This window comes from Sturnira hondurensis, unplaced genomic scaffold (assembly GCF_014824575.4).
Source record: "Sturnira hondurensis isolate 20B ecotype Veracruz unplaced genomic scaffold, ASM1482457v3 Scaffold0008671, whole genome shotgun sequence".
Taxonomy (NCBI): Eukaryota; Metazoa; Chordata; class Mammalia; order Chiroptera; family Phyllostomidae; genus Sturnira; species Sturnira hondurensis.
This window is the reverse complement of record NW_028081302.1, coordinates 143,089-157,163: the sequence shown is the minus strand read 5'-3', so window position 1 is coordinate 157,163 and position 14,075 is coordinate 143,089. Positions and strand designations below refer to the sequence as shown.

The 14,075-nt window shown below is 37.4% G+C and overlaps 1 protein-coding gene across 10 annotated transcripts in view; it reads left to right on the top strand.

Moving 5' to 3' along the window:
- Positions 1–14,075, top strand: part of CUL4B (cullin 4B) — a 51,293-nt gene that overhangs the window by 16,449 nt on the left and 20,769 nt on the right. For all 10 annotated transcript variants that reach the window (XM_037055538.1, XM_037055535.1, XM_037055537.1 and 7 more), the window contains 3 exons: positions 12,536–12,639; positions 13,138–13,207; positions 13,997–14,070. In XM_037055538.1, coding sequence (XP_036911433.1) covers positions 12,536–12,639; positions 13,138–13,207; positions 13,997–14,070 — 248 coding nt within the window. The remainder of the gene's footprint in view (positions 1–12,535; positions 12,640–13,137; positions 13,208–13,996; positions 14,071–14,075) is intronic.

The following is a 14,075-nucleotide window of genomic DNA, read 5'->3' as shown; positions in this document are numbered from 1 at the left end:
ATATATATGGTTTTTACTTTCTTCTTTAACATTTTTTACATTTTTAAATATTTTTCAATTACAGTCTACACTTAATATTATTTTGTATTAGTTTCAGGTATATACATAGTGGTTAGGCTGTCATATACTTTACAAGATGATCCCGGATCAGGGTTCTTATGTCGTCTTTTGGTTCTCTAATTACAATTTCTTGATTCATTTATGCACACTTTAATAAACTATGGGTACAGTCATATTGGTATAAATTGGGCTTATCTTGGATCCTTCTGATTAGGATTTACAATTTGGAGTACTTTGGCATAATAGGGGTTTTACCTATGCCTCAATCCCAAAGATGATTTTGGATGACGTATTCTGTTGTGGTACTTCTTGCTAAGTTGTGTTACTTACCTACAAGAAAGGCCTCAAGAAATGCAACTATTTAGAAATGGGACTAATAGTCTTGTGACTATTAGCCTTTTGCCACTTCTTTTTCTTTTTATGTTCATCTTACCTCCTGGGCTACGAGACACACCTTAGCCAAAAAATGAGCTGCAGGTTGTAACCCAGCAACTTGGTGTGAGGTTCAGTTTTGTTTCTTTTGCTTAACAAATGGGCCTATACTTAAACTGTTTAATTTAAATATACTATTAAGGACAATTACTGATTTACACTTCTTGCTACCAAGAAGTATATTTTACCCTACTATATATTTTTAAAGACTTTATTTATTTAATTTTTAGAGAAGGGAAGGGAGAGAGGGAGAGAAACATCAATATGTGGTTGCCTCTTGCGTGCCCCCTACTGGGGACCTGGCCCACAACCCAGGCATGTGCCCTAGATTGGGAATCAAACCAGTGACCCTTTGATTGGCAGGCAGACACTCAACCACTGAGCCAATCCAGCCAGGTCTATCTTACTGTATTTTTGACACAAGCAATTCAAGAAGTTACTTTCCTTTATTGCATCTGCAGTTTCACATAAAAAAATATCTCGGAGTCCGGTAGGATGCTTTTTTTTAAGTCCTTACCAAAACCAAGGATATGTTTATTGGTTTTAGAGAGAGAGGAAGGGAGGAGAGAGTGAGAGAGAAACATCAATCAGTTGCCTCCCATATGCTCCCCTACTGGGGATGGAACCTGCGACCTAGGTATGTGCCCTGGCCAGGAATTGAACCTTCAACCCTTTGGTACATGAGGACAATGCTCCAGTCAGCTGAACCACCCTGCCAGGGCAGTAGCTTGAGTTTTCGTATTAATAAGTACCTTGTAAGAATTTATGTTGTTCACTTTATCAGAATTCGTAGTTTTCATCTGTTTTAGTTGTGAGGTAGTATGGTGATGGACATACCTTGAATTAGAAGTAAGAAGACAGAGGTTTGTGATCTAGTTTTGACTACTCTTACCCTTTGGATCTTGGGCAAGGAACGAAACCTTCCTCAGCTTCAGATTTCTCCTCTGTAAAATAGAGGAGAGGATCCCTGTCCCATTTACCTCATGGGGTTGCTTATGAGAATAAGATAAAATGTGAAAAACACCTTGATGCACTGTGATACAGAAATATAAGTCACTTTGTCATAAACCACAGTGTGGCTTTTTCATTTGTAATTTGTTAATTGAGGTCACCAGTTTCTGTTGCTGTAAAAATTAAATGAGTCAATGCACACAAAACACTCAGAACAATGCCCAACATGGTAATATTGCTGTGTAATACCACAAGCATTACAATGTTAATGATATCATAAGTATAATGCTGTGTCAGGTAGAAGTAGTACCTAAGCTATTACTTCAGGATAAACACACCTCACTTGGCTACGTTGGTATATTACATGGCTCCCAAGTTGTACAATAATAAAAGTAGAATTACAGAATTAGACTTGGAAAGGCCTTAAGAGATCACGTGGTCCAATATCTTTGTATTGTGTGCATGGCAGCCTACAAAAATTCATTTTATATTATCTAATTTAAGCATTATAGAAACTCTTTTTGAAGTAGATAGGGTAGTAATTATTATCCATATTCTACCAGTGATGAAACTGAATTGCAAGGAAGTTAAATAATGTGCCTAGAGGCATATATCACCAGAGTAGTGAACTCAAACTAAGATGCCCAAGTTTCTAATTCAGTGCTTTTTCTCTACCATGCTGCCTCACTAATATACCACAGCACTTCAAATGCTTCTGTAGCACAGTGTTTAAAGGAAATAGTTTTGCTTAAGGAGAAAAAAACGTCATCAAAGAAGGTTATTTTTTATTTGTGCATACATAGAATGTTTATTTGAATATACTGTGTATAGTATCTTTTCTAAAAGTTTTTATTTATTTTTAGAGAGGGGGGAAGTGAGAGAGAAAGAGAGGGAGAGAAACATCAATGTGTGGTTGCCTCTCACGTGCCCACTACTGGGGACCTGGCCTGCAACCCAGGCATGTGCCCTCCCTGACTGGGAATCAAATGGATCACCCTTTGGTTCCCAGGCCAATGCTCAATCCACTGAGCCACACCAGCCAGGATTGTGTACAGTATCTTTAATTTTAATAATGCATTGCTTTGTGTAGTTCATATTTATGATGTATGGATTGTGGTGGTTGTTTTACCTTGAATATTTTCTTAGAGCTTCAGGATTAAAAATATTTTTCCTGATAAATTGATTCTGTCAAATCCATTTATGTTTCAAGTGCTCATAACTTATCTTTTTTCCTAGTTTTTCTTTTTTGTATTTTAGAAATATTACCTGCTGTTGCTTAATTGCATTTATGTAGCCTAAAATCAGCATTATAACTTTTCAACATTTGCATTTTACATAGTAATTTACTACTTCTGCAATAATAAATTCAAAAGCATTTGTGTCTAGCTCTTTTGTTGTTTTTTATCATAATTTATAAATACTCTTTTTGGATTCTCAGAAAGATTAGTTTGAGATGTTCAAGTTCAAAAACAAGGATAAAAGGATAAAGGGGGTAAAATTACTTCATACCATCTGGATTTCAGGTGTGTGATTTTGACTGGCTGAAATGTAATTTAATAATACTCTCCTAAAATTGAAACACTATACAAGTATGTAGTATACCAAAAAAAAGTTCTTTAAACCTCTCATTTTCCATCTGAGCCTCTCTTTGTCCCTAATGTAGCCACTTATTTGGCATATATTTACGCAGAACTTTTTTTCTGTGTATGCAAAACCATTTTACTTTAAAGCTTATGCATGAAAGTCCTTAGTGTGGATTGCACGCACTGCTTCCTGAGTTTTTAATTTCTGGAAAAGAATATGCTCTTATGAGTGCATTTGCAGTAAGCAAAGATTGTCTTTTAAAAGTGGTTTTTAAATGAGAATTCTACCTGAGTATAAAAATTATCTTTCACTGACAACCTTGAACCCTGCAAGAATGAGGCAGTGGTTAATATTGTTTTGGTTTGGATTTTTTTCTTTGTTTGTTTTTAATCATCTACAGATAGGAGTATGGTTAAATGCACTGCTTTTGAGGTGATAAGCCTACTTTAGATTACAGATATGACACTCATACTTCCCTGAGCCTTGGTTTCCATATTTGAAAAAGGGGGAAAACTAAAAGAGCCTATATGCAAGGGTTGTTTAATAATAAATACTGAAAAAAAGTACTTACTACAGTGCCTGCTATATATACTGGTATCATTGATGATGATGATGATAAATATATAAGTCTGTTTTAAATATAACTTTATCTTAGATTGCATTTTATGATGCAATTCTAAAGCCACACATGTTTTCAAATTCTAAATCCACGCTGAGGCAGAACAGCTGGCTGCTACATAGCTTACATTATAAATATGTATTGGTGGACACCATTAGCCAAATTGGAAAAATAATAGGAAAGGAGAGGAGCTCTCTAGGAACAGTGTCCCCTCTGCACTTTCTGAAGAACATATCTTGGCCATGGCAGGGTGGCTTGGTTGGTTGGAGCACTGTCTTGTGCACTGATAGGTTGCAAGTTTAGGTAGCATGTTTGTTCTCCATCAGAGCATGTGCAGGAAGCAACTGATTGATATTTCTCTCGGGCATGAATGTTTCTTTCTCTCTCTCTAAAATTAATGTAAATGTCCTTGGGTGAGGATAAAAATGGATCTTGTTTTTACATGTGGTAGCTTAATAATTAAAATTTTGGTATTGGCATGTGACTTTTTTACTAAGTAATCTTTTTATTAAAAAAATTTTATTTTTCAATATTTTAAAATTATATTTTATTGATTGTTGCTATTACAGTTGTCCCTATTCCCCCCACCCTTTTCTGTAACTACCCATTTGTACTTCTTAATCCCCTGGTCTCTTTACCTATTCCCCTATACCCCATCTGACAGCCATCAAAATGCTCTTCATATCAGTGATTTTGTGTCTGTTCTTGTTTGCTTTGTTTTTTAGATGCAGTTGTTGATAGGTATGTATTTATTGCCATCTTTCTGTTCATAGTTGTGATCTTTTTCTTAAATAAGTCCTTTAAATATGTCTTAACATTTCATATAATAATGGCTTGGTGAGGTGATGATGAACTCCTTTAGTTTTTTCTTCTCTGGGGTCTCTTTATGTGCCCTTCAATTTTAGATGATAGCTTTGCTGGGTAAAGCAATATTGCCTGTGGTTCCCTGCTTTTCAAGACTTTGAGTATTTCTTGCCAATCTTTGTCTAGCCTGCAAAGTTTCTTTTGAGAAATCACTGACAGTCTTACAGGGATTCCCCTGAAGGTAACTAAGTGCTTTTCTCATGCTGCCTTTAGATTCTTTATCTTTAACCTTTGGCACATTAATGTGTCTTGGAGTGGGCCTCTTTGCATCCATCCTGTTTGGAACTCTCTCTGTGCTTCCTGGACTTGCATGTCGATTTCCTTCACCAATTAGGGAAGTTTTCCTTCATTATGTTTTCAAATAGTTTTCCAATTTTTTACCCTTTCTATTTTCCTTCTGGCACCCCTATGATGCAGATGTTGGAATGCCTGAAGTCATCCCATCCCACAGGCTGCTTACACTATCCTTGTATTCTTGGATTCTTTTCTCTTCTTGTTCTGATTGGTTGTTCTTGGCTTCTTTATGTCTCAAATCATTGATTTGATTCTTGGCTTCATCCCCTCTATTATGAGATCCTTCCAGAAAATCAAATGAATTCCAACAAGTACTGTTCCCAATTAGACCAGTTAAAAGCAGCACTCCATGAAAAGCACCCAGAATTAGTCAACAGAAAATAATCTTTTATCAGGATAATGCAAGACCGTGTGTTTCTTTGGTGGTCAGGCAAAAACTGTTAGAGGTGGCTGGGAAGTTGTGATTCATCTGCCATATTCCCCAGGCATTGCACCTTCAGATTTCCATTTATTTCGTCTTTACAAAATTCTTTCAATGAAAAAATTTTAGTTTCCTGGAGAACTTCAAAAGGTACCTGGAACAGTTCTTTGCTCAAAAAGATAAAAAGTTTTGGGAAGGTGGAATTATGAAGTTGCCTGAAAGATGACAGAAGGTAGTGGAACAAAATGGTGAATATGCTGTTAAATGAAGTTATTGATGAAAGTGAAAAATGTACCTTTTCACTGCGATTTCAACATGAGTCTCAGCTTCTTGCCTTCCTCTCTGAACAACATGAGCTTCAGCACATACTCCAGCTTCTCCACAAGCTACCAGACCCTGGGCTTGCTGCACTTGCCCAGCCATCATGTCTGGCCGACCAGCAGTGTGTCTAGCATCTATGCAGGCACCAGGGTCTCAGGCTCCCATATCTCAGTGTCCCACTCCACCAGTGTGCAGGGCAGGTGGGGATCTGGGGGCCTGGCTGCAGGGATGGCCAGGGGTCTGATGGGCATAGGGGGCATCCAGAGTGAGAAGGAGACCATGCAATGCCTAAATGACTGCCTGGCCTCTTACCTGGAGAGAGTGAGAAGTATGGAGGCCGATAATCAGAGACCAGAGAGTAAAATCTTGAAACATCTAGAGAAGAAGGTCAGGTCATTCTCAGGTCATTCTCTGACCTATTCTCCAGGTCAGAGAATAGGGGCATTATTTCAAGATCATCATGGTCCTGAGGGCTCAGATCTTTGCAAATTCCATGGACAGTGCCCGCATCATTCTGCTGATTGACAATGCCTGTCCTGCTGCTGATGACCTCAGAGTCAAGTACGAGATGGAGTTGGCTGTGGGCCAGTCTGGAGGATGACATCAATGGGCTTCAAAAGGTCATTGATGACGCCAGTATCACTTGGCTGCAGCCGGAGGCAGAGATCAAGGCTCTCAAGGAGGAGCTGCTTTTCATGAAGAAGAAAAAAGAAAGGAAGTAAATGGTCCACAAAATCAAATTGCCAGCTCTGGGTTGACTATGTAGTTGGATGCCCCCAAATCTCAGGACCTCAGCAAAATTATGGTGGGCATCCAGGCCCAGTATGATGAGCTGACTCAGAAGAACTTCAAGGAGCTAGACAAGTACTGGTCCCATCAGACTGAGGAGAGCACCATAGTGGTCACCTCACAGACCACTGAGATAGGCACTGCTGAGATGACACTCATGGACCTAAAACATATGATCCATTCTTTGGAGATTGACCTGGATTCAATGATAAATCTGAAGGTCAGAATGGAGAACAGCCTGAGGGAGGTGGAAAAGCACTATGCCATGGAGATGGAACGACTCAATGAGATCCTGCTGCATCTGGAGTCAGAGCTGGCCCAGACCTGGGCAGAGGGGCAGTTCCAGGCCCAGGAGTATGAGGCCCTGCTGAACATCAAGGTCAAGCTGGAGGCTGAGGTTGCCACCTACCACAGCCTACTGGAAGAAGGGGAAGACTTCAATCTTGCCGATGCCCTGGACAAGAACCACTCTTTACAAACCATCCAGAAGACCATGACCTACAAGACTGGACAGCAGAATGGTGTCTGAGGTCAACGACACCAGTTTTGAGGCATTAAAGGCAGCAGAAGTGGGGCATCCCTTGGCAGGGCAGAAAGCCAATAAAAAGTTCAGAGTTCATTTTTAAAAAAATGTATCTTTGCCCTGGCTGGTGTAGCTCAGTGGATTGAGTGCAGGCCTGCGAACCACACGATCACGGTTCGATTCCCAGTCAGGGCACATGCCTGGGTTGCAGGCCAGTTCCCAGTGGGGGACTCATGAGAGGCAACCATACATTGTTATTTCTCTCCTTCTCTCCTTCCCTTCCTCTCTAAAGATAAATAAATTAAAAATCTTTAAAAAATGTATCTTTTATTTTTACTTTAAAACCAAATTAATTTTTTGGCCAACTCGGTATTTTCTTTTCCAAGCAAACATGTTTTTGGTGTGACGTGTGGATTTTGGAGGAGCGGGACTAGAATTTGGAGGAATAAGGGTCAAAACCTTGTTACAGTACTCTTCTTTTATACTTGATTACCTTCAAAAAGGACTTAAGATAACATTTTTACCAGTAATCATTGTGAGCTTAAGTGAAAAGATAATTTTTAAGGGACTTTTATAACTCTATAATCTGTTTAATATAAATAGTTGCTGGTGAACTGAGGTTAGTTTTGTAATAATTATACTAGATCAAACTCCCAAGGATTTCCATAGTTTTAGTGAAATGTAAAATAATTAGTAAACTTCTAAAAGGGCATTTCAAAGGTTTTTTTGTAAAGTATATTTTATTGATTATGCTATTATAGCTGTCCCATTTTTCCCCTTTGTTCCCTTCCGCCCTCCTACCCACCAGCATTCCCTGTCCCCTCAGTTCATGTCCATGGGTCCTACTTATAAGTTCTTTGGCTTTTCCATTTCCTATACTGTTCTTAACCTCCCCCTGTCTATTTCGTACATACCAATTATACTTCTTATTCCCTGTACCTTTTCCCTCATTACCCCCTTGCCCTCCCCACTGATAACCTTCCATGTGATCTCCATTTCTGTGATTCTGTTCTTGTTCTAGTAGTTTGCTTAGTTTTTGTTTTTGTTTTTATGTTCAGTTGTTGATAGTTGTGAGTTTGTTCTCATTTTATTGTTCATAGTTTTGATCATCTCCTTTTTCTTAGATAAGTCCCTTTAACATTTCATATAATAAGGGTTTGGTGATGATAAACTCCTTTAACTTGACTTTATCTGAGAAGCACTTCATCTGCCCTTCCATTCTAAATAATAGCTTTGCTGGATAGAGTCATCTTGGCTGTACATCTTTGCCTTTCATGATTTTGAATACTTCTTTCCAGCCCCTTCTTGCCTACAAGGTTTCTTTGGAGAAATCATCTGATAGTCTGATGGGAAGTCCTCTGTAGGTAACTGTCTCCTTTTCTCTTTCTGCTTTAAAATTCTGTCCTAATCTTTCATCTTGGCTAATGTAATTATGATGTGCCTTGGTGTGTGCTTCCTTGGGCCCATCTTCTTTGGGACTCTGAGCTTCCTGTATTCCCTGAACGTCTATTTCCTTTGCCAGATCGGGGAAGTTTACCATCATTATTTTTTCAAGTAAGTTGAAAAATTTTGATTTCTTGCTCTTTCTCTTCTGGCACCCCTATGATTCAGGTCTTGGAATGTTTAAAGTTGTCTTGGAGGTTCCTGAGCTTCTCCTTATTTTTTGAATTGTTTCTTCATTCTGTTCTGGTTAAATGTTTACTTCTTCCTTCTGCCCCAAATTGTTGATTTGAGTCCCAGTTTCCTTCCCTTCATTGTTGGTTCCCCGTGTATTTTTCTTTATTTCACTTTTCATAGCCTTCGCCTTTTCCTGTATTTTGTGACTATACTCAGCCATTTCTGTGAGCATCCTGATTACCAGTGTTTTGAACTCTGCATCTGATAGGTTGGCTATCTCTTTGTCACTTAGTTCTTTTTCTCGAGTTTTGATCTGTCCATTCATTTGGGTAATATTTATTTGTCTTGGCACACCAGTCTGGATGAATATTTCTTCTTTAACTCCTTGGTTGTTGGACTTCCATACAGTTCCAATTTTCTGGCAGTTCTGGTTGGTTTTTGTTTTTGAATTTGTTGTCCTTCTTTTTGGTTGTGCAAGGAGGCAATGTTTATCTACCTACCTACGCCTCCATCTTGGCCGGAAGTCTCAAAGGTCTTGAAGTAAAATAGAACTCATCTCAAACTTCTAAGTAGTGGTTTACCTTGCTTATTCATATTTCTATCCCAGCACCCAACAGGATGCAGAGTACATAGTAAACATTCAATCCTTGTTGAATCAGTGACTGCTTATTGTATGCAAAGCTGGACAGAAGCCATGGGCATATAGAAATCACTTAGTTCTTATCCCTAAGGTGCTTATATTGTAGTAGGTTCATGAAATTAATTAGTAGTTTGTGACTAGCAGTTTTTGAAGAAATAAAATAGAAAATATCAGAGTACATCACACATAGAAATGATTAAGTGTAATTTCATGAAAATTTTTTTGAATTACATACATTTACTTTATGTACAATGGATTATGACACAAAATGTATTTTTTCCTGTGGCTCCTCAAAAATATTTAGAAGCCAGTGTTTCAGGAACACATGACTGCCCCAAACAAACCTTGCTTAAAAGTGAGGAGAGTGTAGGTCACAGGGTATATAGAAGGTAATAAACAGACATGAAACTAAAATGGTAAGATTTAGGCCTTGAATGTCAGGCTAAAGTAAAAAATGTGGTGTGTGAAGGGAAATTAAAAGGGCTTTATTGGGCAAGGTAAGTTTTTAAGCATTTTGAATACTTAATACGTTTACCTGGTTCAAAGACCAAAAAGTATTATAGAATGTATAGTGGAAAGTTCCACTTCTACCCCATCCTCCAACTCCCACCTAGTTTCCCTCTCCACAAACATTACTAGATGGAGGGTATCTTTCCAGAGATGCTTTATGTATGTGAAATCAACTGTGTGTGTTTTTATTTATTTTTTATTTTTTAAAACTTTTTATTTATTTATCTTTAGAGGGGAAGGGAAGGAGAGAGGGAGAGAAACACCAGTGCATGGTTGCCTCTTGTGTGTCCCCTGCTGGGAACTGGCCTGCAACCCAGGCATGTGCCCCGACTGGGAATCAAACCGCGACCCTTCGGTTCGCAGGCCTGCGCTCAATCCACTGAGCTACACCAGCCAGGGCTGTGTGTGTTTTTATTAATTTTCTTTTTTTTTTTACGTAAATGATAGTAGGCCATGAACCATACTACAAAGTTCAGTTCTTTGTATTTTTTATACCTATTAGGGAATTTCTCCATATGGTACTTGAAGAGATTGATGGAAGGTTGTTGAGAAAGGGAATTACTAGATCTCATCTATATGTTAGGCATTCAAGGCTAAATTAGAGAAGCAAAGTGTTCTCTTTCAAATTGACTTTCAAATTTCAGTTTAGATTTTCCTACCTTACTTGCCTCTAACATCTTAAACCATCTTCCAGCTAAATACAGGTGAGGCAGTATGCATATAAGGCCCTGCTTACTTCTCTGTTTTTCACTAATCTCACCAGTTCTCTATCCATTTCCTTCTTGGTCTTTGGGAATTCACTTCTTTACCTCTGCTCAGGAAGCGTTTTCTAACCTGCCCCTCCCCTAAAAACTGGATTAGGGGCCTCACCTCTGTGCTTATCCCCATCACAGCACTTAGCACAGTGTATTATAGTTGTGTATTTTCTGGCCAGTTTTCTCCTTACACTATAAAAGCCTCTTCTTCTATATGCAGGACATGTTGCTACTTACACATGTGTTAGGTGTTTTTTGTGTGCATGTGGGTTTCTTTTTTTTTTTTTTAGTATTTACTATATTCACCAGGTTCAAAGCCCCAAAAGTATTAAAGAACATAAAGAGATTGGAGCACATGGTCTCTTTCTGTCACTGAGGAGAATTGAGAGACAGGATATATATACATAAAAGCATATAGTATTGGCTTAGTGACAAGTCGGTATGGTATGATTGGTGATAGGGCCAGGTGAGTCACTTGTTGGTGAGGCAATTAAGGAAAGTTTTATTAGGAGAAGTAGCACCTAGATAAGTGTTAAGGGAATATGGTATCTTGTGTGGGAAGGTAAATAGATATTTGTGTTGAACTACTATATGGGAAAAAGAGGAACACATCATGAGGGAATAGCGGAAGTACTGGAAGTGGGAAATGTGGAGAAGATGAAGTAGGAAGAGAGCTGAATCTAAGCAGGGAAATGAGAAAGAAGTGCTGAGAAAATGTGTCGTTCAAAAGGAACATCTAGATACAATGAGAAGACTACTATAGGAGGAAGGGGAGAGTCCACAGAGGACCAATATGAACATAAAGGAACATGAATAAATAAGACATCCTTTAGGCATTTGTAGCCTAACCCAAGGCCGCATGGAAAGTAGCCAGTGGAGACTCAGTCTCCTTATTCCTCCTTAGCTGCAGGATCTGGTGTTTCCTGGTGATGTGTAGTAACTCCTTTCCCCCAATGATGTAAGTGGTTTTCTTTAAGCTTTCTTTTCATTTGCTAATGCATTTATTGGACATGCATGCTGGCAATATGACTTGCAACCACATATTTATAAAATTCCACTCCAACCAACAGAACTTGGATGCTCCCTTAGAGTCAATTTTAATGGAATTTTTGCCTTCTGTTGTGGTAAGAAAGGAATCCTGGTGTTATACTTAAGTCATTATTGGAATTGTAGATTATATTAGAGCTCATCTAAAGAGTTTTACCATGGGTATTGTTTTAAACTTGAGAGTCTTTTTATATACATAACAAGAAACTCACTGAAATCTGAACTTTGTCCTTTTAGTATCTGAGTATAAAAGAAGACCAATTTAATTATTAGAATGAAGTAAAAATAGAGCCATTTCTTTTGTAATTAATGTTTATTCAGTTGCTCAAATTTTATTTTTTTAAAGATTTCATTTACTTGTTTTTGAGAGAGAAGGGAAGAGAGAGAGAAAGAGAGGGAGAGAAATATCAATGTGTGGTTATCTTTCATGTGCCCCTCCACTGAGAACCGAGCCCACAACCCAGGCATGTGCCCTGAATGGGAATCAAACCAGTGACCCTTTGGTTCGCAGGCCAGTGCTCAATCCACTGAGCCACACCAGTCAGGGCCTAGTTGTTCAAATTTAAAAACCTACATTTGTTGAAATATTTTAAAATTAAAATGTTGGAGAAAATTTTTAGTATACTTACATAATACTGCTAGCAGTAATTTCTGCATTGTTCTATTCAGGCAAACCAAAGTATAAATAAATTTTTATTAAATGGTAGTCAGACTGCTCCAACCCTTCTAATAAGCAATTGGTGAAATTATTTTTTAAACTCAAAATGGTTGTGAAATCAATGGATATTTTAAAGAATAAAACAGCATTTGTATGTAGCAGTTGTTTTAAGTCAAATGTCTTCATGGGCGGAACTTGGCTTGATTCCCCCTATTTTTAAGCTTTACAGCCATAATCAATATATTTATTTGTGTTTTTAGGTACAATACACTGATTATGAAAAATTCACCACCACATTTATATTGTTGTTTTACTTTTTTTTAGAATAGATGCACAATCCTTTCTAATAAGCTTATGTGGAGAAATATCAAAATAATGAGAACTTTAGGTAAATAAATGAGAACCTTCCCCCCATTCTTTTCTTAATCAAGTATGTGTTTAATCTTACAGGCTGTAGAAAATCTCTGTTCTTACAAGATATCTGCAAATTTATACAAACAGCTGAGACAGATTTGTGAAGATCACATCAAAGCGCAAATTCATCAGTTCAGAGAATATCCTTTTAAAAACAAAACATGTTGTATTTTATCTTCATCTCTCTTCCTATCCCTCACTATTTAATCAAATTTGAAATGGAATACCTGTGTTTTTAGATTTGTTATTTTAGTTTATTTTGCTTCTAGAGAAAAAAGAAACAAATTTTTGATTTTTCAGCTTTAAGTGGGGCCTAAATCTACTTTGTGGTATTAGTATAAATAAACTGTCCTTACATCTTTATCCTTTTTGCACTAACAAATTTCCATTTGAGGAAAGATAATCTAAGGAAATCATAAACTGAAGACACAGTTATGTCTAAGACTTGTTTTTAAGGGTATTTTTAGTGAGATCTAATTTCTTTGTAATTTAAGAAATGGCATTTGTCCTATAATTAAGTGCTATTTAGTTTCATTTATTAGGTAGGGTCTTCCATATTTAAGACAAATGTGTTCTTACATTGCATACCTATATTACTTGTACTAAGCACTTTTAAATATCCTTGACATACATCCCATGGATTCATTGGATAGTGTTCTTTTTCTGAAGAAGATTGATAGATGCTGGCAGAACCACTGTAGACAAATGGTAAGCTGGAAAAAGCTAAATATTGTAGTGACATAAATTTCTTTGAATACAGGAATGTTAATTTTAAAGGCTTTGCCATAGGGGCCTACCTCAACATCTGCTCTTGTTCTGAATTGGAAACTAATTTTGATTTAGTTTTCTGTTTTAAAATTGCAAGTTACAAGTACACAAGCATTTTAGAATGAGTCTCACCTCAGGATCATTTTTATTTTTGTCACACTTAACCAAAAAGTATTTATCTCATAAAAACAGTACTTGCTATCAGTCTTGATGGATATCCTGTGCAAAAGTAGATTACCTGTGAATATGCTTAATGGTCTTATATTTTAGCTTATTCACATCACCTTTTACTTTTTCCCTAATCTGGTGTTATTTTATATCTTATGTTCTGCAAATTAAAAATCTTAAAACCCACCCTCCCTCCCCAAACCCCATGAGTATAATTTAACACAGGTTTACCCTGAATACTGCTGCTGAGGAAGAAGCATTCTATGCATGTCCCCTTGATTTCCTGACTTTATTTTCAGTCACTTCTTAGGTTGCAAAGAAGTCATAGGGCCATTTTAAGTCTCCCTTTTCTGGAAACTACAAGGATTAAGACAATAGAGTCGTTTAATAAAAATGGTGTGAGCATGTTCTCAGATAGATCTGTTTATCTGTGTGTTTGATCCTAAGCTGTCTAGGATATATTCAAGCAAATCCTGAAATTTTATTCTTATTTTATTGAGAGCAAATATTTCAACTTCACAAAATATAAAAATTGCTTTCCTTTTTTTTTTATATTGGCAGATCATGATCAGGAGCATTTTTTTGTTTCTGGATAGAACTTACGTTCTTCAGAATTCAATGCTACCCTCCATTTGGTAAG